This window comes from Argiope bruennichi, chromosome 11 (genome assembly GCF_947563725.1).
Source record: "Argiope bruennichi chromosome 11, qqArgBrue1.1, whole genome shotgun sequence".
NCBI lineage: Eukaryota > Metazoa > Arthropoda > Arachnida > Araneae > Araneidae > Argiope > Argiope bruennichi.
This window is the reverse complement of record NC_079161.1, coordinates 42,490,004-42,517,624: the sequence shown is the minus strand read 5'-3', so window position 1 is coordinate 42,517,624 and position 27,621 is coordinate 42,490,004. Positions and strand designations below refer to the sequence as shown.

The window sequence follows — 27,621 nt, the reverse complement described above, 5'->3', positions numbered from 1 at the left end:
CTCGTAAATTTTGCATATATACCGACAACATGAGCGTTTTGAAACAATTGCAAAATTTTGATTATTCTTGTCATCCGATTGTTGCACAAATCATGGAACAACTGTCAGTACTGATGAAAAGAGACTTCGACGTAGTTTTCTGCTGGGTACCAAGTCACGTTGGAATCTATGGCAATGAGCTTGCAGATCAGGCTGCAAAATTCGCTTCAATTCCTCTTGAATTTCGTGTTCCCTTCTGTGATAGTTCGGGATATATCAAACGATATATCTATGAGGAGTGGCAGAAAGTTTGGGACACGCAGGTTGATAACAAACTACATGCTATTCAACCAAAAATAAATATGTGGTCAGTTTTACAAAATCGATGCGCAGATGTAAAATTAATTCGTCTACGCATTCGGCACACAAGATATACACATAGACATTTACTGTTTGGTGAACGAGTCCCTCATTGTACGAACTGTGGAGTAGTCAATTCAATTGCACACATTCTTACTCAATGCCCTAATTTTACTTCTGATCGTTTAACTTACTTCCATTCGCCCATTTTAAATTTACAGGACTTAGTGGGTGAGAAACCTCACTCAAAACTTTTTGACTTTTTAAAAGCCATTGGTTTTTTTCATAGTATTTAAAATTGAGATTTATTTTGATTCTTGTGTCAAATCATTATATATCGTATATCTTCTTAACTTTTGACGTTTTAGAATGCATCTTTCTTTTATCTACACATTTTATAATGGAACTGTTTAAAAATCCTTGTGAATGGCGCAGCTTGTCCTAAATTGGACCTTGTGCCGAAAAAGCATATCATACCATACCATACCATACCATACCAACAACTCTTTCTGTATCATCACCATCAGTATTCTTCTTTTATACCAGTTTTCACGGATGGCTCAAGATCAGATGGACATGTTGGTTGTGCCATTGTAACTCCATCTGAGACAGTGAGCTATCGTCTTCACAACTACTGCTCTGTGTTTACGGCTGAGTTAGTGGCCATTTTTTATGCTCTGTAAAAAATCTCGCCTTCTACTCAGCGTAATTTTATCATTTATTCCGATAGCATGAGCGCCTTGAAAACACTTTCTAATTATCATTATCGGATGCATCCGATTGCTGTTCGTATTTTGTTTACATTTCGTTTATTACAAAACGATGGTTTTAATATAATTTTTTGTTGGGTTCCGGGTCATGTGGGCATTTTTGGTAATGAAAAGGCCGACTTGGCTGCAAAATCTGCGACGGAGTTTTTAAGAATCGGACTTCCATTTTCTGATGTTAAGACGGCTGTTTTTAATCACACATATTCTTCTTGGCAGGAGACATGGAACATTCAAGTTCAAAATAAGCTACGTTCTATCAAACCTACCATTAGTTTGTGGCCTGTTCTCCCTATACGTGAGATGGATGTCAAACTGACCCGTCTCCGTATAGGACACACCCGCCTCACTCATAGGCATCTGATTCTAGGCGAAAAAGCAGCAACATGTCCTACTTGTCAACTGGATTTTACAGTATATCACATTTTGGTCCAGTGCCCTGCTTTTAATTCTCATCGTATTCGTTTCTTCCATTCACCGTCTTTAACTTTAGCTGACCTGGTGGGTGAGAATTACCACCCGAATATTTTTAACTTTTTAAAAGCTATTCAACTCTATATCCACATATAAATTAATTTTTGTTTAATTTTTTTATTTGTACATTTGAAATCATTGTTATGTTTGAAAATGATACATCCATTGTTGTTTTTAAAGATGTCTGGTTTTTACTGGAATCGTCTGCTTTTGAAATTTTAACCACATAATTTTTAGGATGGAATTAAACCATACGTTTGGCGCAGTATAGCCAAGATTGGCTCTTGCGCCAATAAACCCAACAACCAACCAGCCACTCTGTTTGCTTCCTGCTTCTCATGGACAGCCAAAACCCCACGTGTTGACCGTGCGTGGCGACCCATTAGAAAGACAGGTGGTGCACTGTGGGCCCCGGTGTATCAATCGGCTGGTACTTAGTCCCCTGAGTGGCTAGTCTGCTAGGGATCAAGCGGAGGGGTTACCCCTTGGGCTTGGCGTTAAGGGTGGTCACTGTCCCCGGGGGTAACTCCCAGCATATAGGTACCGATTAGCACTAGGGTGGATGCCGAGGCTGCTAATAACCAGAGTCGGTAATTGCCTTCCCTTGTTGGGCTCCGTGGTGGGCGGTGCCGTCGGACCCGAATCTTTTGTAATATCGTGTGGGCTCCCCCAAACGTGGTCCCTTCAGTGGGCGTCACAAGATTCCAACAAGTTTTAATTCTAATAACTATTTTGATTCATTTTACGTTCTGAAAAGAATTTCTGACAAGAACGAAACTTTCTCAAATGTCTCCCCATTTTTAGTCCAAAAGGCGCTCTGTTGGTGAAGTTACATCTATCCGAAAGATGCGCTCTGGTGACTTGTTAGTAGAGGTGAATTCTCGAAAACAAGCCCAGCAGCTTCAAAAACTAAAAGCCTTAGCAACAATAGCCATTACAGTAAGTTCTCACCAATCTCTGAATACTTCCAAAGGTGTCATTACCTGCAGAGAACTGTTAAACGTCCCCTTTGAGATAATAAAAAAAGAAATGAAACCACAAGGCGTAATTGACGTTCGCCGCATAAATATAAGGCGAGATGGACAACTTGTAGAAACAAAACACAACATTCTCACTTTTCAGACACCAAAATTACGCGAATACGCTTATGCAGGATACATTAGATAACCAGTCCGTCAATATATTCCAAACCCTCTTAGATGTTTCCAGTGCCAGCGCTTTGGCCACTCAAAGGCGAATTGCCGCGGGTCACTTACTTGTGCCCGTTGTGCTGATAAAGGGCATGAGAGCCAGCAGTGTTCCGAACAAGAAAAGTGCGTAAACTGCGATGGCAGCCATCCCTCTTATTCTCGATCCTGCCCGCGTTGGGTACTGGAAAAACAGATTACAGCAGTCAAAATAAAAGAAGGTATACCATACCCTGAGGCCAGGCGAAAGGTGCAAATACAAACTCCTAAGCCTGGTATTAGTTATTCTTCTGTAGTTAAAAAATCATTTTGTGAAAACTGCTCCTGTAATGATTGTAAAAAAATGCAATAAAATCTAAAAATTTTGAGAAAAAACCAGAATCCGATACCGAAAATTCTATAAGTTCACCTGAAACTTCTCAACTTGTCAAACCAAAATCGAAATCAAAACGCAAATCACAAAAATCATTGACACTGTAGCTTGCGAAGCGCGGCCTTTCGGATAAGGACGTCAGCCTAAAATTTAAAAAATCTAAAGCAAAAAATTCCGTCACCTTAGGGTTAGCGACGCAAGGTGTGGTCCATAAGGACTTATCATCTATCTTTGGTGATGCACCTAATATTAATGGCGGTTTTTTATGCTTTACAGAAGGTTTCTCTCTGCTCCGAACGCAATTTTTGTATTTATACCGACAGCATGAGTTCCTTGGAAACACTTTCCCATTTCCACATTCGAATTCATCCAATTGCCTTGGAAATCTTGTATCTTTTAAAGACACTTCAAAATAGAGGTTATGAAATATTATTCTGCTGGATTCCAGGTCATGTTGTTATATCGGGAAATGAACTGGCGGACAATGCTGCAAAAACAGCCGCCTTGTTCATGCAACGTGAAATACCTTTTTCCGACGCGAAGAATGTTTTCACAAAACATATTTACTATAGGTGAGTACGGGTGTCCCAATCCCGAGGTACCCAGGGATCTATACTCCCTTTAGGTTTACTCTCCTCTGTGCCTTCTACTGTCACCTTTGTTTTTTCTTTCCCTCGAGGGTAGGCGAGGGAGCTCTCCATGAGAAGCTGTCGCCGCTCTGTTTGCTTCCTGCTTCTCATGGACAGCAAATACCCCCACGTGTTTGCCGTGCGTGGCGACCCATTAGACGGGTGGTGCACTGTGGTCCCCGGTGTATCAATCGGCTGGTCGCTAACCACCGGAGTGGTTAGTTTGCTAGGGATCAAGCGAAGGGGTTACTCCTTGGGCTTGGCGTTAAGGGTGGTCACTGTCCCCGGGGGTAACTCCCAGCGTATAGGTACCAGTTAGCATTATGGTAAGTGCTGAGGCTAGGAACATCTAGAGCCAGTTACTGCCATCCCTTGTAGGGCTCCGTGGTGGGCGATGCCGCTGGGCCTGAATCCCCATCAATATCGTATGGGCCGATCCCTTGTAGGGCTCCGTGGTGGGCGATGCCGCTGGGCCTAAATCCCCATCAATATCGTATGGGCCGCAAAAACTTTGCTCCCTTCAGTGGGCATCATTTTGTAACGCAATCTCGTGAAAAACATTTTGACTCATTTTTTATTATTCAAAGAATATCAACTGATAAACAAACGTTTCATACGGTATCGCCGTTTTTAGTTGAAAAATCAATTTCCAGTACTATTGGTGAAGTTAACTCGATTCGAAAATTGCGCTCAGGAGACTTGCTTGTGGAAGTCAATTCCCGCAAACAAGCTCAACAACTTATAAAACTTAAAGCTTTAGCAACCATCCCTGTAAATGTGAGTGCTCATAGATCACTTAATTCTTCCAAAGGTGTTATAACCTGTGGAGAACTACTGAATGTTCCTATGGAGGAAATAGTAGAAAAATTGAAGTCTCAAGGAGTAACAGAAGTTCGCCGTATCAAAATTCGACGAGATGGGAAACTCCTGGAAACGAAGCATCTGATCCTCACTTTCAATTCTCCAAAAGCACCAGAGTCAATAAAGGCAGGTTATATGAAACTACCTGTGAGACCTTTCATCCCCAATCCCTTAAGATGTTTTAACTGCCAGCGCTTTGGCCATTCCAAAACTAACTGCCGCGGGACTCAAACTTGCGCCCGTTGTGCGGTAGCTGGCCATGAAAGTACTGATTGCGCATCTAAAGAAAAATGCATAAATTGCAAGGGTGACCATACCTCTTTCTCGAGATCCTGCCCCAAATGGAAACTAGAGAAAGAGATTATTACAACCAAAGTTAAAAAAGGTATTTCTTTTCCTGAAGCAAGACGCTTGGTTCTAGCACAAACCCCTATGGAAGGACGTAGCTATGCATCTGTAGCAAAATCCCTGAATACATCTGAAGTACAAACAAACCCTGTAATAATCCTATCGAACGATTCAGATTCTGATTTAATTTCTAGTCCAACAAAAGAAAAAGCTCCAACTGATTTAAAGAAAAGAAGAACTGTCTCTAGGGCACAGAAGGCCTTGGCATTGAAAATTTCAAAGAAGGGTACTTCTCTTAAGGATTTAAAATCCCGTAGATCGGTTGCTCTTGAGATGGGCAAAGCAGGTCTTGCAACTAAGGACTTGCCTACTCTGTTTGGTAATCCTTCAACTTCTGAGCTGCTAAAAATTCACCCTTCCGATGGTGAAGATGATGATCTCCAAATGAGTTGCGACCAACCAGCAACTCCACTCACTGGTGTTGAAAATAGTCCACCTCCACTTTTTAATGATCAGTTTTCTCTCCTGGAATTGTCGTGGAATCAGGACAAAAATTGAGGACATTAAAGCTCTTATAAATTCTACTCATCCTGTTTGCATTGCGCTTCAAGAAACTTTCTTGAAGCCGGATGTTAACTTGAAGCTACGCGGTTATAACTGTGTGAGAAAAGATAATGATACTGGCAGGTCCTTTGCTGGTGGAGTGTGCATTTTGACCTCCAACCTTTATCCTAGCACAGTTCTTAACATACACACTCCTTTGCAAGCAGTAGCTGTACAAGTGCACGTGAAAACCTTGGTAACTGTTTGCTGCATATATTTACCACCAAACGAAATTATCTCTCAAAATGAGCTTAATATTTTGGTTAATCAGCTTCCAGCACCTTTCATATTATTAGGTGACTTGAATGGACATAGTACTTTGTGGGGCTCTAACACTACCAATTCTCGTGGGCGACAGATAGAACAATTTATTTCTGATAACTGTCTCTGTCTGCTCAATAATAACGAAAAGACATACTTCCATGAACCGACTGGTACTTTCCATTCTCTTGATCTCGCTATTTGCTCTCCGGCAATTCTCCCATTATTGAATTTGGCAGTTGAGAGTGATTTACATAATAGCGATCACTTTCCTCTTGTCATCTTTCATGATGATAATAGCAATATGGTGCAAAGCCCACCAACCTATATTATCCAAAAAGCAGATTGGGATGCATTTACTAAGCGTGCATTGATCACTGAGGCAATGATTTCATCTGCCGATATAAGGGAGGCTGTTCAAAATGTCTCTAACTGTATTATTAAGGCTGCTGACGCTTCAATTCCAAAGCGTACAACTCTTCCACGCAAATTTCGCAAACCATGGTGGAATGATGCATGTCGCAATGCTTATAAAGAACAAAGAAAAAGTTGTGGTATTTTCCGAAGGTATCCTACCACGGAAAATCTCATAGCATTTAAAAAAGCAAGAACAAATGCTCGTAGAATCCGGCGTCGCAGTCAAAAAGAATCTTGGCACAGATTTATATCAACAATCACTTCCAGTACATCTAGTGCGCAATTATGGAAGAAAGTTAAAGCGGCAAACGGAATCTATAAAGAATTTGCTTTCCCCATTTTAAATACAGAAACGGCTTCATATTCCTCGCCACTTGACATTGCAAACGTTATTGGCGAAACCTTCGCTGACGTCTCAAGCTCTGTTTCTAATAATCCTGTTTTTCGTGTGGTTAAGAGACAAGCCGAGCAAGTGCCATTGAAATATCGAACTCGCAGGGTATTTTCTTATAACTGTAACTTTAAGATGTTAGAATTAAAAAAAGCTCTTTCTCATACTCGAGATACTAGCCCAGGTGTCGACGGGATTACCTACAGTATGCTTCGCCATTTAGACGAAACCTCTCTTTTGCATCTCCTGCACTTGTTTAACAGAATCTGGAGTGAGCAAATTTTTCCTGAACAATGGTATGAAGCCATTGTGATACCTATCCTTAAACCTGGGAAGGTTCCTACCAATCCCTCCAACTATAGGCCAATTGCTTTAACTAGTTGTCTTTGTAAAACGCTCGAACGCATGATAAATGCTCGTTTACTCTATGAACTGGAGAAAAATGGGTATATTTCACCTTTCCAAAGTGGTTTCCGTCGAGGACGTTCTACCAGTGACAACTTAATTATGCTTGAATCTCAGATTCGAAATGCGTTTGTCCAGAGAAACCATCTAGTGTCTATATTCTTTGATATAGAAAAGGCGTACGATCGCACGTGGCGGTATGGTATTCTCCGTGCCTTAGGTGATTTTGGTTTTAAGGGTAACTTGCCAGTTTTTATTCAAAATTTTTTAAAATCTCGTACATTTCGAGTCCGTATTGGTAATACATTTTCTCATCATTTTATGCAAAGTGAGGGTGTTCCTCAGGGAAGTGTTTTGAGTGTCACCCTTTTTATTCTTCATATAAGCCAAATCCTTCATGTTTTGCCATCATCGGTTTCTGGAACATTATATGTGGATGATTTACAAATCTCCTGTCAGGGATCTAACATGAATTTAATAGAGCGACAGCTCCAGAGGGCTGTTGACAAGCTTATTTCATGGTGTGACGAGAATGGACATACTCTATCCCCTGAGAAGAGCCGTTGCGTACACTTTTGTCGGAAACGGAGTCTCCACCCTGATCCTGTGATACAAATTCGAGGTGTTGATATTCCAGTTGTTGAAGAGGTACGTTTCTTGGGAGTCATATTTGACCGGAAACTCACTTTCCTTCCGCATGTCCTTCACTTGCGAAAGAAGTGTGAAAAATCCCTCAACATCCTAAAAGTCCTCTCGACTACAAGATGGGGGGCAGATCGAACATCTCTACTTCGTATCTATCAGTCTGTTATTCTGTCAAGAATTGATTATGGATGCGAAATATATGGTACAGCTCTTTCTAGTGTTCTCCGAAATTTAGACACAGTACACAACAGTGCTTTGCGTATCTGTTCTGGAGCCTTCCGTACATCACCAGTTCATAGTTTATATGTGATTTGTCATCAACTTCCACTTTATCTGAGACGGAAAAAATTATCTGAACTATATTTTTTCCGTATTGAATCTTTTATCAATCACCCTGTTCGTCGAGTCAATTTACCTATTGGTTTGGGACGATTATATAATGCACGTCCTTCTAATATCCTACCTTTTCGTGAAAGGATAACAAGGACTTTCGCTGATCCAGGAATTTTAAAAATGCAGGTTCATAATACTATCGCTTATGCTTTGCCACCCTGGGATATCCCAGAAATATCATCCCCTCAGGGGCTCACCTTCTTTAGGTGAGTACGGGTGTCCCAATCCCGAGGTACCCAGGGATCTTTACTCCCTTTCAGTTCGCTCTCCTCTCCGCCTTCTGCTGTCTGCTATGTATTTCCTTCCCTCGACGGCATGCGAGGGAGCTCTCCATGAGAAGCTGTCGCCGCTCTGTTTGCTTCTTGCTTCTCATGGACAGCCAATGTCCCACGTGTTGGCCGTGCGTGGCGACCCATTTGAAAGACGGGTGGTGCACTGTGGTCCCCTGTGCATCAATCGGCTGGTAGCTAGTCACCTGAGTGGCTAGTCTGCTAGGGATCAAGCGAAGGGGTTACTCCTTGGGCTTGGCGTTAAGGGTGGTCACTGTCCCCGGGGGTAACTCCGAGCGTATAGGTAACCGATTAGCACTATGGTAAGTGCCGAGGCTAGACGTCTAGAGCCGGTGGCTGCCATCCCTTGTTGGGCTCCGTGGTGGGCGGTGCCGTCGGACCCGAATCATCTCTAATATCGCATGGGCTCCTCCAAGAAATCTCCCTTCAGTGGGCATCGAAAACAAATAAATTTTTCATCTCCTACTCCATTTGATACCTATTTCGTTATAAAAAGAGTGTCTGATAAGCAAGAAACTTTTAATAATGTTTCGCCTTTTCTCGTTCAAAAAGCAATAGCAGCAGTTGTCGGTGAAGTTCAATCCATCCGCAAAATGCGTTCAGGTGATTTGCTGGTGGAAGTCTGCTCGAAAAAGCAAGCCCAGCAAATCATAAAATTAAAAGCTTTGGCAACAATACCTGTCACTGTAAGCTCCCACATGTCACTTAACTATTCAAGGGGTGTAATTACATGTGGAGAGCTGTTTAACGTTCCTCTAGAGGAAATAACCATGGAACTCAAGCCACAAGGAGTTACAAATGTACGCCAAATTAATATTCGCAGGGATGGGCAACTTCTCCCTACAAAACATTTTATTATTACCTTTCATAGTCCGAAATTACCAGAATTTTTATACGCAGGCTATATAAAATTACCCGTACGACAATATATCCCAAATCCTTTACGATGTTTTCAATGCCAGCGTTTTGGTCATTCGAAAACAAACTGCCGCGGGACCCTCACTTGCGCCCGTTGTGCAGAAAAGGGCCATGATAGCCAGCAGTGTTGCTCACCAGAAAAGTGTGTAAACTGCGGAGGCAATCATGCTTCATTTTCCAGAAATTGTGAGCGCTGGCAACTAGAAAAACAAATAACAGCAATTAAAACTAAAGAAAATTTATCCTATCCTGAAGCTAGAAAAAAAGTTCTAGCTCAAACACCCACACCCGGCTTAACATATGCATCTGTAACAAAAAAACCGTTTTGTGCAAATTGTTCCTGTAAAAATTGTGTTAAATACTCCACCGAAAACAAAAATACAGATAAATCCTCTGAATCTGAAATTGAACCTACTGTAAAAAATATCCCTGACAACATCAAACCAGTCAAATCCAAATCTAATTCGAAATCTCAAAATTCACTGAAATTAAAGCTTGCGAAACGTGGCTCTTCATCGACACAGTTGGCTTCAAAATTAAAATTATCAAAAACACAGAACTCCGTCGCACTGGGGCTGGCGACGCAGGGTATCGCCCATAAGGATTTCAAATCCATTTTTGGTGGCGCACCCAAAAGTCCCGATATCATTGAGCTTCATCCATCTGAAGGGGATGACGATGAATTGGAAATGAGTTGCGATGTTTCGCCAACTCAAACAACTGATAGTGACTTTTCTGTTAATACAAAAATTTCTTAATGGGTACCTTCCTTTCATGGAATTGTCGTGGCATTCGGTCCAAACTTCCTGACATAAAGTCCATCATTAATAAATTTCATCCCGTTTGTCTTGGTGTTCAAGAAACCTTTTTGGCACCAAACATTCCTATTAAACTGCGCGGTTACAGCTGTGTTCGGAAAGATGCAGACACAGAATCTCACAGTTCTGGAGGTGTCTGTATTTTCACTTCTAACCTTTATCCGAGCACACCTCTAACTCTACATACATCTCTACAGGCTGTGGCTGTACAAGTTCATGTACGGACATTAGTCACAGTCTGCTGTCTTTACTTACCACCTCATGCAGTTATATGTCAGCAAGATCTTGATAACCTAGTAGACCAGCTTCCCTCACCATTTCTCTTACTGGGCGACTTTAACGGACATAGTACATTGTGGGGTTCAGAAAGTACAAACTCTCGAGGGCGGAAAATTGAGCAGTTTATTTCTAACAACTGTCTCTGCCTGCTCAATACTGAACAGAGAACTTACTTCCATGAACCCACATGTAGCTTCCATACACTTGATCTGGCCATATGTTCTCCTGAACTCTTGCCGTTGCTTAAATTTTCAGTCAGTAATGATCTGTACAATAGTGATCATTTTCCAGTTATTGTCTCATATGCTGAAGGAGGAAATAAGACTCTACTTCCTCCACGTTTTTTATTCCATCGAGCAAACTGGGATATGTTTATGTACTCAGCAGACATCTCGCAGGCTATGGTCAGTATTTCAGACATCACAGAAGCAGTTCAACATGTCATTCAAACACTTATAAAAGCCGCTAATAATACCATACCAAAATCTTCCTCGCGTCTAAGGAAGTTTTACAAACCGTGGTGGAATAAAGAATGCCACGACAGCCATAAGAATCAAAAGAAACTATGGAATATTTTTAGACGATACCCAACAACAGAGAATCTTGTCGCTTTCAAAAGAGCCAAAGCGCTTGCTCGCCGCATTCGCCGACGTAGTCAAAGAGAATCGTGGATAAAATTTATATCATCAATCACATCTTCTACTTCCAGTAAACATTTATGGAGGAAAGTAAAGGCTGCTAATGGGATTTATAGTGAATCATCCATCCCTGTTTTAAAAACCGGAACTGAGATGCACTCTTTCCCATTAGACATAGCCAATATTCTTGGTCATACATTCGCACAGGTTTCCGCTATGGATTCTTATAGTCCTGAATTTCTGGCAATTAAGAATCCAGCGGAACGGTTATCATTGAATTTTAATGACCGAAGTTCCTATCCATACAACTGTGAGTTTAGGATGTTTGAATTAAAAGCCGCCTTGTCTCAAGCCCGTGATACAAGTCCTGGGCCAGATGGAATCACATATAGTATGCTTCGCCATTTGAATGAAAACTCGCTTTCCAACCTACTGTTTTTATTTAATAGAATCTGGACGGAGCAGAAGTACCCATCACAATGGCGTGAAGCTATTGTGATTCCAATCCTGAAACCTGACAAGGAATCTTCCAATCCTCTGAGCTACAGGCCAATTGCTCTAACAAGTTGCATTTGTAAAACCTTTGAGCGCATGGTCAACGCTCGTCTTATCTTTGAATTGGAGAAACAAGGATGTATCTCGCCGTTGCAGAGTGGTTTCCGGAGAGGTCGTTCCACCTTCGACAATCTCATTTTACTGGAAACCCAGATCCGTAACGCTTTTGTTAAGAGGAATCACCTTGTCTCCATATTTTTTGATATAGAAAAGGCCTATGACCGTGCTTGGCGCTTTGGAATACTTTCAACACTTTTTAACTGCGGTTTTAGGGGAAACCTACCTATGTTTTTACAGAACTTTTTATCTCATCGGACTTTCAGAGTTCGTGTAGGCAACTTTTATTCCGATTCTTTTATTCAAGCTGAGGGAGTTCCGCAGGGAAGTGTCCTCAGTGTCACGCTTTTTATCGTTCATCTTAGCCAAATTTTAACAAGCTTACCTTCATCTGTACATGCCAGCCTTTATGTTGACGATCTGCAGATATCATGCCAAGATAGCGATATGAATGTAATTGAACAAAATTTACAAACTGCCGTAGATAAATTAGTATCTTGGTGCGATAACAATGGGCATACTATCTCTCCGGAGAAGAGCCAATGTGTCCACTTTTGCCGGAAAAGAAAGCTTCACCTTGATCCGAATATACATATTCGAAATACTCAAATCCCTGTGGTGAACGAAGTACGGTTTTTAGGAGTGATTCTTGATCGGAAGCTCACCTTCCTTCCGCATATCTTATATTTACGGAAGAAGTGTGAGAAATCATTGAACATTTTAAAAGTGCTCTCGAAAACATCTTGGGATGCCGATCGGACCTCCTTAATCCGTGTTTACGAAGCAGTAATTCTTTCCCGAATTGACTATGCTTGTATGGTGTATGGTTCCGCCTGCCCATCAGTTTTGAGGCGACTGGATACCATTCACCATTCTGCTTTGCGTATCTGTTCAGGTGCATTCCGTACTTCTCCGGTTGAAAGCCTATACGTTATATGCCATCAGCTACCTCTTTGTTTAAGGCGTAAAAAATTGTCTGCCATATTTTATTTTCGAATTAAATCTGTTTTGAATCATCCCTTGAGCCACATGCCATTACCAGTTAGTCTTCGTCGACTTTATAATGCACGTCCCTCTCACATCCTCCCATTTTGTGAGAGAACTAAATTGCTTTTGAATGACTCGGACATTAACGCTGTTCATGTTAAAGTTGTTGACACTTTTAGTTTTTCACCCTGGGATATACCGCAGTTTTCGTTTTTGAATCCTTTTACTGGCTTTGATAAATCATTAACTGCTCCAGTTGTCTTCCAACAGCTCTTTTTATATCATCGCTATCAATATTCTTCCTTTGTGCCAATTTTCACGGATGGCTCAAAATCGGATGGTTATGCTGGTTGCGGCATCATACTTCCATCTGATTCACTCAGCCACCGTCTGCATAAATGTTGCTCAGTTTTTACTGCTGAGTTGGTGGCAATTTTCTGCGCACTTGAGAAAATTTCATCCTTTACTCAGCACAAATTTATTATTTACACTGATAGCATGAGCGCACTGGAGACACTGTCGCATTATCACAATCGGATCCATCCGATTGCCATTAAAATTTTGCTCACTTTGCGCCTGCTTCAGAATGATGGGTTTCAAGTAATCTTCTGTTGGGTTCCGAGTCATGTCGGTATCTTGGGAAATGAGAAAGCAGACTTGGCTGCAAAATCTGCATCGACTTCTTTGAGCATGAGCCTTCCCTTTAATGATGTTAAAAGGTCCATTGCTCATCATTTCTCATCTATCTGGCAAAAATCATGGGATCTGCAGATTGAAAATAAATTGCATTTTATTAAAGCGAACATTGTGCCTTGGCCTGTCCATCCTATACGTGAGATGGATGTTAAATTAACACGTCTCCGTATAGGACATACGCGCTTTACACACAAACATCTCATATTTGGCGAAAATGCGCCTATGTGCAATGGCTGCAAAGTTAATTTTACTATTCGGCATATCCTAATTGAATGTCCTCTATTTAATTCATACCGTGCTCGTTTTTTTACCCTGTCTTCAACATTGCAGGACTTAGTGGGTGAAAGATACCACCCAAATATTTTTAAATTCTTAAAAGCTATTGACTTTTTAACTTGTATATAGACTTTTTAATCATTCCTTTTTGTGTATTTGTACATTCCATCATTGTATCAAAATTTCATGAATCATAGTTTTTTAATTTTAAAATGTTAAAACTATTTTCACATTTTTTTTGGAAATTTTCTTTATGTCTGTGTTAATTAAATAAATGGGTGTTTTTGAACAAATTTTATACTTTTACCATTTGATTGGCGCAGTATAGCCAAATATGGCTCTTGCGCCAGTAAAAACACACAAAACCAAAACCAAACCCAGAAATATCATATCTTAACCCTTTTCTCGCTCATGACAAGTCTACCACTTCATCTGTTGTCTTTCAGCAACTTTTTCTATATCACCGCAATGAATATTCTACACACATTCCTGTTTTTACGGATGGCTCCAAGACAGCTTATCATGTGGGTTGTGCTGTCGTCATTGCTGACGACACAAGCAGTTTTCAATTGAGTACTTTGTGTTCGGTTTTAACTGCTGAACTAATGGCAATTATGATTGCTCTTGAAAAAATTTCTAACCTCACTTACCACAAATTCTGCATTTATTCGGATAGTATGAGTGGTCTGGAGGCCCTCAGCCATCCTCACACTAAAACACATCCACTAGCTGTAGATATCCTACATCTTTGGAGAAATTTGCAAGCTCAGAACTACCAAATTCTATTTTGTTGGTTACCTGGCCACGCTGGCATTTTTGGCAATGAATCTGCCGATGCTGTAGCAAAGACAGCATCCACTTCTCTACAACGAGCTATTCCATACACTGATTTCAAAAAATATATTTCTCAACGTATTTTCTGTTTATGGAAAGAATCATGGGATTTGCAGATTTCTAATAAACTGCATTCTCTTCAACCTGACATTACTCTGTGGCCAGTTGTGCCAATACGCGAGCTGGACGTCAAATTGATACGGCTTCGCATTGGCCATACTCGTCTCACACATAAACATCTTCTATTTGGTGAGCGATGTCTAGTCTGCAATGCGTGCCGTGTTAATTTGACTGTCATTCATATTTTATCAGAATGTCCAATTTTTAATCCTCAGCGATTGCGTTTGTTCGGTACATCATCTTCAAACATTTGTGACTTGGTGGGAGAACATCCCCATCCAAATATTTTTACTTTCTTGAAAGAAATTGGTGTTTTCCATTTTATTTAACTTGTTCAATTTTAACTCCACATTTCTTGGTTTTTGCAAATTTTATGTTAACTTTTTAGAACTTCACTGAATATTTTTTATCTTTAACCATATGTTTGGCGCAGCATAGCCAGATATGGCTCTTGTGCCACAAAATCAGAAATCAGATCAGATCACAAAACATATTTATTCACTATGGGAAAAATCATGGAGCCAACAGACAAATAATAAATTACACTGTATAAAACCCTTTGTTAAATCATGGCCTTGCCTCCCAATGCGTGAGCTCGATGTCAAACTGACTAGACTCCGCATTGGTCACACTCGCTTAACGCATACATATCTTTTTTTAGGCGATCGAGCTCCTTTTTGCTCCAAATGCCAAGTTATTTTAACAGTTATTCATATTTTAATAGAATGTCCTGATTCTAATTCTCACCGTTTACATTTTTTTAACTCCTTGTCACTGAACATGCGAACGCTGTTGGGAGAAAATCCTCACGAAAACATTTTTAAATTCTTGAAAGCAATTGGTTTTTACCATTTTATCTGAATCGCCATATTTGCCCGACGCATCATTCAATTGATCCAGAGTTTTATCATTGAATTTTTGAATCTTTTTTACTGAACGCTGTTTAAATTTTCATACTTTTTTTTACACCATATGCATGGCGCAGTATGGCCTTTTCAGGCTCTTGAGCCAATAAAATTTACAATCCAATCCAATCCAATCCAATCAGAGGATCCAATCAAGGCCTTGTACACGAATCGAACCTGAGCAACGTTACCTTCCAAACTATTGACGCCTTGACTTTTCCACCTTGGGATATATCCGATTTGTCCTTCTTGAATCCTTTCTCCGGCTTTAACAAATCTACAATAGCTCCGATTGTTTTTCAGCAAATTTTTAATTCTCATCGCAATAATTATAATTTCTACACACCGATTGATACCGACGGTTCAAAAACAGATGAACATGTTGGCGGTGGAATAGTTTTTGGATCTGCTTTTCAGTTATCGTCTGCATAACTCTTGTTCAGTCTTTACTGCTGAACTAACAGCCATTTTTTTTTTCAATTCAGCAGAATTCACCTTCTGCCCAAAGTAAATTTTGTATATACTCTGATAGAAAGGGTCCCCTCAGGGGCTCACCTACTATAGGTGAGTACGGGTGTCCCAATCCCGAGGTTCCCAGGGATCTTTACTCCCTTTATGTTTACTCTACACTGCGCCTTCTGCTGTCTCCTTTTTTCTTCTTTCCCTCGAGGGTAGGCGAGGGAGCTCTCCATGAGAAGCTGTCGCCGCTTTGTTTGCTTCCTGCTTCTCATGGACAGCAAATACCCCCACGTGTTTGCCGTACGTGGCGACCCATTAGACGGGCGGTGCACTGTGGTCCCCGGTGTATCAATCGGCCGGTAACTAGCAACCTGAGTTACTAGTCTGCTAGGGATCAAGCGAAGGGGTTACTCCTTGGGCTTGGCGTTAAGGGTGGTCACTGTCCCCGGTTGTAACTCCGAGCGTATAGGTTCCGGCTAGCGCTAGGGTAAGCGCCGAGGCTGGGAATGGCCAGAGCCGGTGGCTGCCTTCCCTTGTTGGGCTCCGTGGTGGGCGGTGCCGTCGGACCTGAAACCCTATTCATATCGTATGGGACCTAAACAAATTTCTCAACAAATGAACGGAAAAAAAATTAATTTAAAATATTTTGATCATTTTTTTATAATGAAAAGAATAACAGAAAGTAAAGAAACATTCCACACAGTTTCGCCTTTGCTTGTTGAAAAGGCCGTCGTTAGTACACTTGGTGAAGTTTCTTCTATTCGCAAACTTCGTTCTGGAGACTTGTTGATTGAAGTAAACTCCCGACTACAAGCACAGCAGATTCTTAAGTTGAAAGCTTTGGCAACTATTCCTGTATCCGTTACCGCTCACACATCATTAAATACGTCTAAAGGTGTGATAACTTGTGGGGAGTTACTTAATACTTCCAATGAAAATATTATAAAAGAATTCAAATCTGAAGGAGTAATTCATGTACGCCGCATCTCAATTCGGCGAGACGGACAACTCCTTCCCACAAAGCATCTTGTTCTCACCTTTCAGACACCAACATTGCCAGAAAAGGTTAAAGCTGGTTACATGCGTCTTGCTGTCCGACCATTTATTCCAAATCCTCTTAGATGCTACCAATGCCAACGTTTTGGGCATTCAAAGATGGCCTGCCGTGGGACACTCACATGCGCCCGTTGTGCAGAGAAGGGACATGACAGCCAGCAGTGTACGGCACCCGAAAAGTGCGTCAACTGCAATGGCGAACACACTTCTTTTTCAAGATCCTGTCCACGTTGGAAATTGGAAAAAGAAATCATAACTGTGAAAACTAAGGAACAAATCTCATATCCGGAGGCAAAAAGGAAAATCCTTGCGCAAACACCTTCCCCTGGCATAAGTTATGCATCCATTACTAAAAAACCATTTTGTAAAAACTGTAAATGTAAAAATTGTGTTCAGATTTTAACTGAGAAACAAACCCCTGATTCCCTTGAAAAACAAACCCCTGTTAAATCATCTGATTCGGATACTGAACCATCTACAAACAGTGCTCCAGAAACTCATGAAACCAGAAAACGGAAACCAAAACCAAAACCCCAACGTTCTCTAAAGCTAAAACTTTCCAAACGCGGTCTTTCGCAAGAAATGATATCAGAGAAACTAAAATCAAAATTGAAATCTAAAACCCAAAATTCTGTAGCTCTAGAACTTGCAAAGCAGGGTATAGCCCACAAAGATTTAATATCTGTTTTCGGTAACCCGCCCAAAACTCCAGATCTCATCACCCTCCATCCATCTGAAGGGGATGAGGATTTTGAAATGAGTTGCGATGTTTCGGCAACTCAAACTATTGTTTCTAAGCATTCTCAACTTGCAAAACTCTCGTAATGGGTACCTTCCTTTCATGGAATTGTCGCGGCATTCGTCCCAAACTCTCAGACATCAAGACAATTTTCAATAAATTTAATCCAGTTTGTTTATGTGTTCAAGAGACCTTCTTGAAACCAAACACCTCGCTTAAATTACGCGGTTATAATTGTGTTCGGAAAGATGCAGACACAGAACCTCGCAGTTCTGGTGGAGTCTGTATCTTCACTTCAAATCTTTATCCGAGCACACCTCTTACTTTACATACATCTCTACAGGCTGTGGCAGTTCAAGTTCACACACGAGCATTAGTCACGGTCTGTAGTATATATTTACCGCCTCATGATGTCGTTAGTCAACAACAACTTGATAACCTAGTGGACCAGCTTCCTAAACCATTTATTATTCTAGGCGATTTCAACGGACATAGTACTTTATGGGGATCGGAAGATACAAATTCTCGTGGACGACAGATAGAGCAATTTATTTCAAATAACTGTCTCTGCCTCCTAAATAATGACGAGAAGACTTATTTCCATCAACCCACGCGCAGCTTCCATAGTATTGATTTGGCTATATGTTCTCCTGAGCTCATGCCACTGCTGACTTTTGCAGTAAGTGAGGATCTTTACAATAGTGATCATTTCCCTATTATAGTCTCCCACGCTGATAGCGGCGGTGCGACATTATGTCCTCCGCGTTTTCTATTCCAGCGGGCAGACTGGGATTCTTTCAAGCATTTGGCAGAAATCACAGAGAATATGGTTAATACTTACGACATCACGGAAGCAGTGCAACATGTCGTTGACAATATAATAAGCGCCGCAAATGCCACCATTCCAAAGAGTTCCCCACATGTAAGAAAATTCCGCAGACCGTGGTGGAATGAAGCCTGCCGCGATAGTTATAAAAATCAGAAAAAACGCTGGAACATATTTAGAAGATACCCTACGACAGAAAATCTTGTCGCTTTTAAAAAAGCCAAAGCCTTAGCTCGACGAATTCGGCGTCATAGTCAAAGAGAATCTTGGATCAAGTTCGTATCCTCGATCACATCCTCAACTCCCACTAAACTTTTGTGGAAAAAGATAAAAGCTGCAAATGGCATTTATAGCGAATCTTCCATTCCCGTTTTAAAAACAGGAAATATGTTGTATTCTGCCCCATTAGACGTAGCTAATATTCTAGGCCAAGCATTCGCACAAGTTTCCGCAGCTGATTCTTATAGTCCTGAGTTTTTGGCAATTAAGAATCCCGCGGAACGGTTGCCTTTGCATTTTAATGATAGTCATACATTTTCATACAATTGTGAATTTAGGATGTTCGAACTGGAAAGGGCTCTATCTCAAGCCCACGATACAAGCCCCGGACCAGATGGAGTAACTTATAGCATGCTTCGCCATTTAAATGCGACTTCTCTATCTAATTTGTTACTATTGTTTAACAGGATTTGGACTGAGCAGAAGTACCCTAAACAATGGAGCGAAGCTACTGTAATTCCAATCCTAAAGCCTGGGAAAGACCCATCAAGCCCTTTACACTACAGACCAATTGCTCTTACCAACTGTCTTTGTAAGACTTTTGAACGCATGGTTAATGCTCGTCTAATCTACGAATTGGAGAAACAAGGCTGCATCTCCCAGTTGCAGAGTGGTTTCCGCAAAGGAAAATCGACTTTTGATAATCTGATTTTGCTGGAAACCCAAATTCGCAATGCATTTGTTAGGAGAAACCACCTTGTGTCCATATTCTTTGATATTGAGAGGGCTTATGACCGTGCGTGGCGCTTTGGCATACTTTCTACACTTTTTAAAATTGGGTTTAGAGGAAACATGCCCATATTTTTACAGAATTTTTTATCATATAGAATTTTTCGAGTTCGTGTTGGTAATTTTTATTCAAATCATTTTATACAAGCTGAGGGTGTTCCTCAGGGAAGTGTCCTCAGTGTCACCCTCTTTATTGTTCATCTCAGTCTAATTTTAAATCATTTGCCCTCATTCGTACACGCCAGTCTGTATGTTGATGATTTACAGATCTCATGTCAGGGTAGTAACATGAATATAATAGAACAGCAATTGCAAAATGCAGTTAATAAGGTGGTAACTTGGTGCAATAAAAATGGTCACACTATCTCTCCTGAAAAGAGTCGATGTGTTCACTTTTGTAGGAAAAGAAATATGCACTTAGATCCGGTTATAAAGATAAGAGGCACACCAATTCCAGTTGTGACTGAAGTACGGTTTTTGGGAGTGATCTTCGATCGAAAGCTCACTTTCCTTCCATATGTCTTAGACTTGCGGAAGAGGTGTGAGAAAAATTTGAACATTTTAAAAGTGCTTTCTAAAACATCTTGGGGTGCCGATCGAACCTCCCTGCTCCGTATCTACCAAGCGATCATTCTCTCGCGCATGGATTATGGCTGTATGGTGTATGGGTCTGCCCGTCCTTCTGTTTTGAGACATCTTGATACTGTTCACCACTCTGCTCTCAGGATCTGCTCTGGTGCTTTCCGCACCTCTCCAGTTGAGAGTTTATATGTAATTTGTCACCAGTTGCCACTTTGTTTGCGGCGTCAAAAATTATCTACTTTGTTTTATTTTCGGTCACTATCTGTCCCAAACCATCCCATTCATTGCATGGGTTCTCCTGAAAACCTTCAAAGAATTTATAATGCCCGACCTTATCATATTCTACCTTTTTGTCGGAGAGTCAAAAATGCCCTGCATGACTCGGATCTTAATAACATAGCCATTAAATCTCTTGATCTTTATTCTTTTCCACCTTGGGATATTCCAAATTTGTCTTTTCTGAACCCTTTTTTTGGCTTCGATAAATTTTCAACTAGTTCTGTTATTTTTCAACAGATTTTCCATGACCATCGCTGTCAGTATTCTTCTTTTACCCCAGTGTTTACAGATGGCTCAAAATCAGATGGACATGTTGGTTGTGCCATTATAACTCCATCTGATACACTCAGCTACCGTCTTAACCACGTTTGTTCTGTTTTTACTTCTGAGTTGATGGCAATTTTTTACGCACTAAAGGAAATTTCCCCTTCTACTGAGCGTAGTTTTATTATATATACTGACAGTATGAGTGCTTTGGAAACCCTTGCTCATTTCCAAAAGCACATGCATCCAATCGCTTTAGAAATTTTGTTTAACCTGCGGTTACTACAAAACAGGGGTTTTAATATAATTCTCTGCTGGGTTCCGGCTCACGTGGGTATTGCGGGCAATGAAAGGGCTGATGTTGCAGCTAAATCTGCATCAACATTTCAGTCTCAGGCCCTCCCATATTGTGACTTCAAAAAGTCATTTGTTTATAAACTATTTACAACTTGGCAAGATTCATGGGATACTCGGATCCAGAACAAACTACATTCAATAAAACCAAGAATTGGTTTGTGGCCTGTTCTACCTATACGAGAGGTTGATGTTCAATTGACTCGCCTCCGTATAGGTCATACGCGTTTCACTCACCGTCATCTAATTTTTGGTGATAGAGCGCCAATTTGCCCCACGTGTCATGTGAATTTTAGTGTAAAGCACATCTTTGTTGAATGTCCTTCTTTTAATCATCAGCGTCATTGCCTTTTTAAGTCAACTTCTCTTAACTTAAAAGACTTGATCGGTGAGAAACACCATCCAAATGTTTTTAAATTTTTAAAATCAATTGGGTTTTATATGAGTATTTAACATTTTTCATTTTTCTTAATAATCATTTTTGCGTATTATGTGTCTTGTGTTTTAAAACCTTTATCGCTTTTAATTCAAATGGTCTCTAGAATTGAACTTTAATTCAACAAAAGTCTGGCGCAGTTTAGCCAAGAATGGCTCTTGTGCCAAAAAACTCAACCAACCAACCAACCAACCAACCTGATAGAAAGGGTTTTCAAGGCACTCATGCTAATTTTAGCAACCGAATCCACCTGGTTGCTGCAATACTATTTTCGAATACTATCGGCTCCGAAGCATCCTGTCAGTCACCTGTCTCTCCCGGTTGGTCTTGGGAGACTTTATGATGCTCGCCCCTCTCGCATTCCTCCACCCCTCAGGGGCTCACCTACTATAGGTGAGTACGGGTGTCCCAATCCCGAGGTACCCAGGGATCTATACTCCCTTTATGTTTCCACTCCCCTACGCCTTCTGCTATCTGCTTAATTTTTTCCTTCCCTCGACGGCAAGCGAGGGAGCTCTCCATGAGAAGCTGTCGCCGCTCTGTTTGCTTCTTGCTTCTCATGGACAGCCAAACACCCCACGTGTTTGCCGTGCGTGGCGACCCATTTGAAAGACGGGTGGTGTACTGTGGTCCCCTGTGCATCAATCGGCTGGTCGCTAACCACCTAAGTGGTTAGTTTGCTAGGGATCAAGCGAAGGGGTTACTCCTTGGGCTTGGCGTTAAGGGTAGTCACTGTCCACGGGGGTAACTCCGAGCGTATAGGTACCGGCCAGCACTAAGGTAAGTGCCGAGGCTGGGAATGGCCAGAGCCGGTGGCTTCCTTCCCTTGTTGGGCTCCGTGGTGGGCGGTGCCGTCGGACCCGAATCTTATTCGATATCGCATGGGCTCCTCCCGAAAATCTCCCTTCAGTGGGCATCACAAAGAACTCAATCTCAAAAGTAATTTTCCACATTTTGACCGTTACTTTGTTATCAAACGTGTTTCTGAAAAGAATGATACATTTAATTCTATATCACCATTCCTCGTACAGAAAGCCATTACAGCAACCATTGGTGAGGTATCTTCTATCCGGAAGATGCGTTCTGGTGACTTGCTGGTACAGTTAAATTCCAAAAAACAAGCACAACAAGTTATGAAACTTAAAGCCTTAGCCACCTTTCCCGTTACTGTCAGCTCGCATACATCCCTAAATTTCTCCAAAGGAGTAATAACGTGTGGGGAATTATTTAACGTTCCTCTAGAGGAGATCTCCGAGGAACTGAAACCCCAAGGAATAACTCATGTACGCCAGATCACCATTCGGCGGGATGGACAACTCCTACCCACCAAACATTACGTAATGACCTTTCATAGACCAAAAATACCTGAATACCTTTATGCAGGATATATAAAATTGCCTGTCCGCCAGTACATCCCTAATCCTTTAAGATGCTTTCAATGCCAGCGTTTTGGCCACTCCAAGGCTAACTGCCGCGGGACATTAACATGCGCCCGCTGAGCTGAAAAAGGCCACGACAGCCAGCAATGTAACGCTGAAGAAAAATGTGTAAATTGCGGTAAGAATCATGCATCTTTCTCTCGGTCCTGTGAACGATGGAAAGTTGAAAAAGAAATTACCTCTATTAAATTTAAAGAAGACATCAGCTATCCCGAAGCTCGGAAAAAAGTTCTAAATCAGACACCAAAACCTGGATTGAGCTATGCTTCCATAGTTAAAACAACCTTCTGTGTAAATTGTTCCTGCACAAATTGTGCAAAATATGCTCCCCAACCGAAAAATTCTGAAAAGTCATCCGATTCGGAAATTGAAAATGAAACAAACACGACTCCTGTAACTAGCAAATCGTCTAGACCTAAAATGAATTCTAACTCTCAAAAATCACTTAAACTTAAGCTTTCGAAACGAGGAATCTCACCAAAAGACATCAGATCAAAGTTGAAAAAATCGACATCACAAAATTCTGTCGCTTTGGGACTTGCGACACAAGGTAATGCTCATAAGGACTTAACGTCCATTTTTGGCAAACCTAAAAGTCCCGATTCCATTTCCCTTCATCCGTCTGACGAGGAGGATGAATTACAAATGAGTTGCGATGTTTCGCCAACTCTTGATAAGACTCGCACCAACATTCTCAATACTTCTGTTACTTAATGGGAACTTTCATTTCCTGGAACTGTCGTGGCCTTCGGTCCAAATTTGTTGGTATTAAGCAAATTATTAACCAGTTTCATCCCGCTTGTTTTGCCCCCTCAGGGGCTCACCTTCTTTAGGTGAGTACGGGTGTCCCAATCCCGAGGTACCCAGGGATCTTTACTCCCTTTAGGTTTACTCTTCTCTGCGCCTTCTGCTTTCTGCTTTGTTTTTTCTTTCCCTCGACGGCAAGCGAGGGAGCTCTCCATGAGAAGCTGTCGCCGCTCTGTTTGCTTCTTGCTTCTCATGGACAGCCAAAAACCCCACGTGTATGCCGTGCGTGGCGACCCATTAGACGGGTGGTACATTTCGGTCCCCGGTGTATCAATCGGCTGGTATCCCAGCCATTTGGCTGGTCTGCTCAAGGGGATCAAGCGAAGGGGTCACCTTCTGGGGCTCTGCGTTAAGGGTGGTAGACGTTCCTGGAAGTGGCCCTTAGCGTATAAGTTCTGGCTAGCATCAGGGTAAGCGCCGAGGCTGGAGGCAACCAGAGCCGGTGGCTGCCTTCCCTTGTTGGGCTCCATGGTGGGCGGTGCCGTCGGGGCTTGAATTTTTTTCCCTTTTTGCATGGGTTTTTCAGACACTTCGCCACGTTTACCAATCACCGAAGATACTAGATTCTTTATCTTACACACACCAAAGACATTTAATAAAGTTTCACCTTTCATAGTTCAAAGATTGATTTCTTCATTTATTGGTGATGTCAAATCTACTAAAAAACTTCCGTCCGGGGATCTCCTTATTGAGACCTCATCAAAAACACAGATTGCTACGATGCAGAAATTAACACAACTTGGAGACTTCCCTCTAGAGGTAACTCCTCACAGGACACTGAATTTTTCTCGGGGAGTCATCTCCGATTTAGATCTTTTTGACTGTTCGGAGAATGAACTCATTCAGGAATTGCATTCCCAAAAAGTTTGTGCAGCTCATCGCATAAAAATTAAACGCAATGGTTCATTCATTCCAACAAAACATGTCATTCTAACTTTCAGTATCCCGGAACTTCCAAAATTTATACGTGCTGGCTATATACAATCCAAAGTTAAACCATATATACCAAATCCTCTGCGTTGTTTTAAATGTCAGAGATTCGGACATTCGCAGGGAACTTGTCGTGGCAACCGTCGATGTGCCAAATGTTCAGCTGATGATCATGAAACTTCAGTTTGTAGCACACAGACCTTCAAATGTTTAAACTGCTCTGGGTCCCATCCTGCGTATTCTCGTGACTGTCCTAAATGGAAAACGGAAAAAGAAATTCAAAGTCTGAAAGTTAGAAGAAATATTTCATACGCAGAAGCGAAAAAATTCGTTTTAGACAGAACACCCAAACCTGGCCTTACTTATAGTGCCGCCATAAGTTCAACATTGAAATGCACTAGTTCTCAGACCGACTTTACAGATATTAATACATTGAAAACCTGCTCCTGTAAACATTCAGCTCTTGAATCAGTAAAGAGCAATAACGTACAAAAAACTGAAAATAATCGAAATTCAGTCTCTACTACTAAAAAATCTTCTCAACCCGTTTCTCAATCTAAAGATTCAGAATTTTCTTTAACTCGTTTCGCTAAGAAGAAACGAAAGAAAACAAAATCTCCTCCAAGTGCCAAACTATCTGACAATGAAGTCCCTCCTAAACCTCCAGATCCTTCTGATATACCAATTACTTCAGACTCTATCTTAGCAATTTGTCCATCTACATCTGATATATCTGATGTAGAAATGGATAATTTTCCTAATAAATCGCCTCCAGGCGGCCCTGCGTAACTTTTTCAAACATTTCTTCTTTTTTTTTTCATGTCTGGTTTCATTTCGTGGAATTGTCGTGGGTATCGTTCTAAAACCGTCGAAATCAAATCACTTTTAAATGAACACAGGCCTGTCTGTTTTGCTTTACAAGAGACCTATTTAAAACCCTCAATAATCTCTAAAATTAGAGGGTACAACTGCGTCCGCAAAGATTCAAATACAAATTTAAATGCTAGTGTTTCAGGAGGTGTCTGCATTTTCACTTCCAACTTCTACCCCAGCACAACAATTATCCTTCATACCAATTTGCAGGCTGTTGCTATTCAAGTCCACATAAAGACACTTATAACAGTTTGCTGTGTATACCTCCTTCCACGTGAGGTGATTTTACAAGAAGATTTAAACTCTTTAGTGGATCAACTTCCTATTCCCTTCATATTACTCGGTGATTTTAACGGACATAGCATCCTATGGGGAAATGAGGACACCAACTCTCGTGGCCAGCAAATTGAGCAGTTGATATCTGATCATAATCTCTGCCTGTTAAATAGTGATGAAAAGACATATTTTCACGATCCCCTCAGGGGCTCACCTTCTTTAGGTGAGTACGGGTGTCCCAAGCCCGAGGTACCCAGGGATCTTTCCTTTTCTCAGGGGGTTTACCGTCTTCGTAAATACGGGTGTCGCGTCCCCGGGTTACCCTAGCGGTCCTTCTCTTTTTATTTTTCTAATTTCCATTTTTGTATCATTTGAATTGATATTTCTTTTCTATTTATGTTGGATTTTGTTTGATATTTGAGTTTTACATTAAACCCATGTGTTGGCCGTGCATGGCGACCCGTTAGGGGCAAAGTGGGATCCTGGGGTCCCTTTGCGTTCTCTTTGGCCCATGCTGCTCCGTAAGTCGGGCGGCAGGAGTGAGCCCGCTCTTGTCAATCGGCTGGTGGTATATTTCTATGGGAACAAGGAAGTACTGCTCTAGGGTTAGGTCTGCAGTCTTTGTAGATCTATATTCCGGTACCACCCCTAAGGTAAGTACCGAGGCTGGAGAAGCCCAGAGCCGGCAACTGCCTTCCTTTATTGGGCTCCATGGTGGGTGGGGGCGTACTGGAATGAACATCACATAAAAATTATGGGTTCCCAAAACTTCGGTCCCGGCGGAGACATGCGTCCGTCAAACTCTCCTTTGGAGCACCATTTGCATTTTGATAAATTTTTCGTTATTAAAAAAATTGAAGGTAATTTTAAAACTGTTTCTCCTATTTTGATCCATAAGTCCATTTTGGGAATGATTGGTGAAGTTGAATCTATTAAAAAAACAAAAATTGGTGACATCCTAATTGAACTTAAATCCTTGGAACAAACACAATTATTAAAATCATTGAAATCGATTGGAGAACATGCAGTCACTGTCACTCCTCATAAATCTTTGAATAATTCTCGAGGTGTAATATCCGAATCTGAATTTCAATCAGGCTCTGAAGAAGAAATTCTTGAATGCTTGCAGGATCAAAACGTAACATCAGTAAAGAGAATATCTATTAAACGTGATAACCAGATAATTCCAACTAAACATCTAATACTGACTTTCAATATCCCTACACCTCCAAAATCTGTTCGTATAGCCTACATAAACTGCCCGGTTAAGAAATATATACCCAATCCATTAAGATGCTTTAAGTGCCAAAGATTCGGGCATTCTATGGCAGCCTGCCGCGGCAAAGAAACGTGTGGCCGTTGCTCGGAAATTGGGCACAACAGTAAATCCTGCTCCTCTATCCCGAAATGTATTAATTGCAAAGGTGACCATCCATCTTATACTCGGAAATGCCCTAGATGGATCGAAGAAAAGGAAATTCAAACAATAAAAGTCAATAAAAATATTTCTTTTGCCGAAGCACGAAAAATTGTAATTTCCAGGACACCGACAATTGGAGTGTCATATTCTTCTGCGGCCAAAACCTGCCCGTATTGTTCAAATAAAACAGCACCACAAACAGAAATATCATCTGATAATAACCCAATGCCTTCATCTAGGCAATATTCAGCTAATCACAATAGATCCAATGATCCTGGAAAAGAAATAATACAAAACAAAACTGGACCTCCAAATATATCTAAAGTAAATGACCAAAAAAACCAAAAGGAAACTAACTTAGGAAATCTAAATGACAATAATGCCTTAAAAATACCACCCACTATTCA

General features: G+C 41.1%; 2 protein-coding genes across 2 annotated transcripts; both read left to right on the top strand.

The window, feature by feature from the left end:
* The first annotated feature begins 22,350 nt into the window (after positions 1-22,350).
* Positions 22,351-22,968, top strand: LOC129956542 (uncharacterized). Its single transcript, XM_056068467.1, has one exon. It carries the CDS (start codon positions 22,351-22,353, stop codon positions 22,966-22,968), a length of 618 nt encoding a protein of 205 aa, XP_055924442.1.
* A 1,467-nt stretch (positions 22,969-24,435) lies between these two features.
* Positions 24,436-25,434, top strand: LOC129956541 (uncharacterized). The gene is made up of 2 exons (XM_056068466.1): positions 24,436-24,928; positions 24,983-25,434. Exons 1-2 carry the CDS (start codon positions 24,436-24,438, stop codon positions 25,432-25,434), a joined length of 945 nt encoding a protein of 314 aa, XP_055924441.1.
* The last annotated feature ends 2,187 nt before the right edge of the window (positions 25,435-27,621 follow it).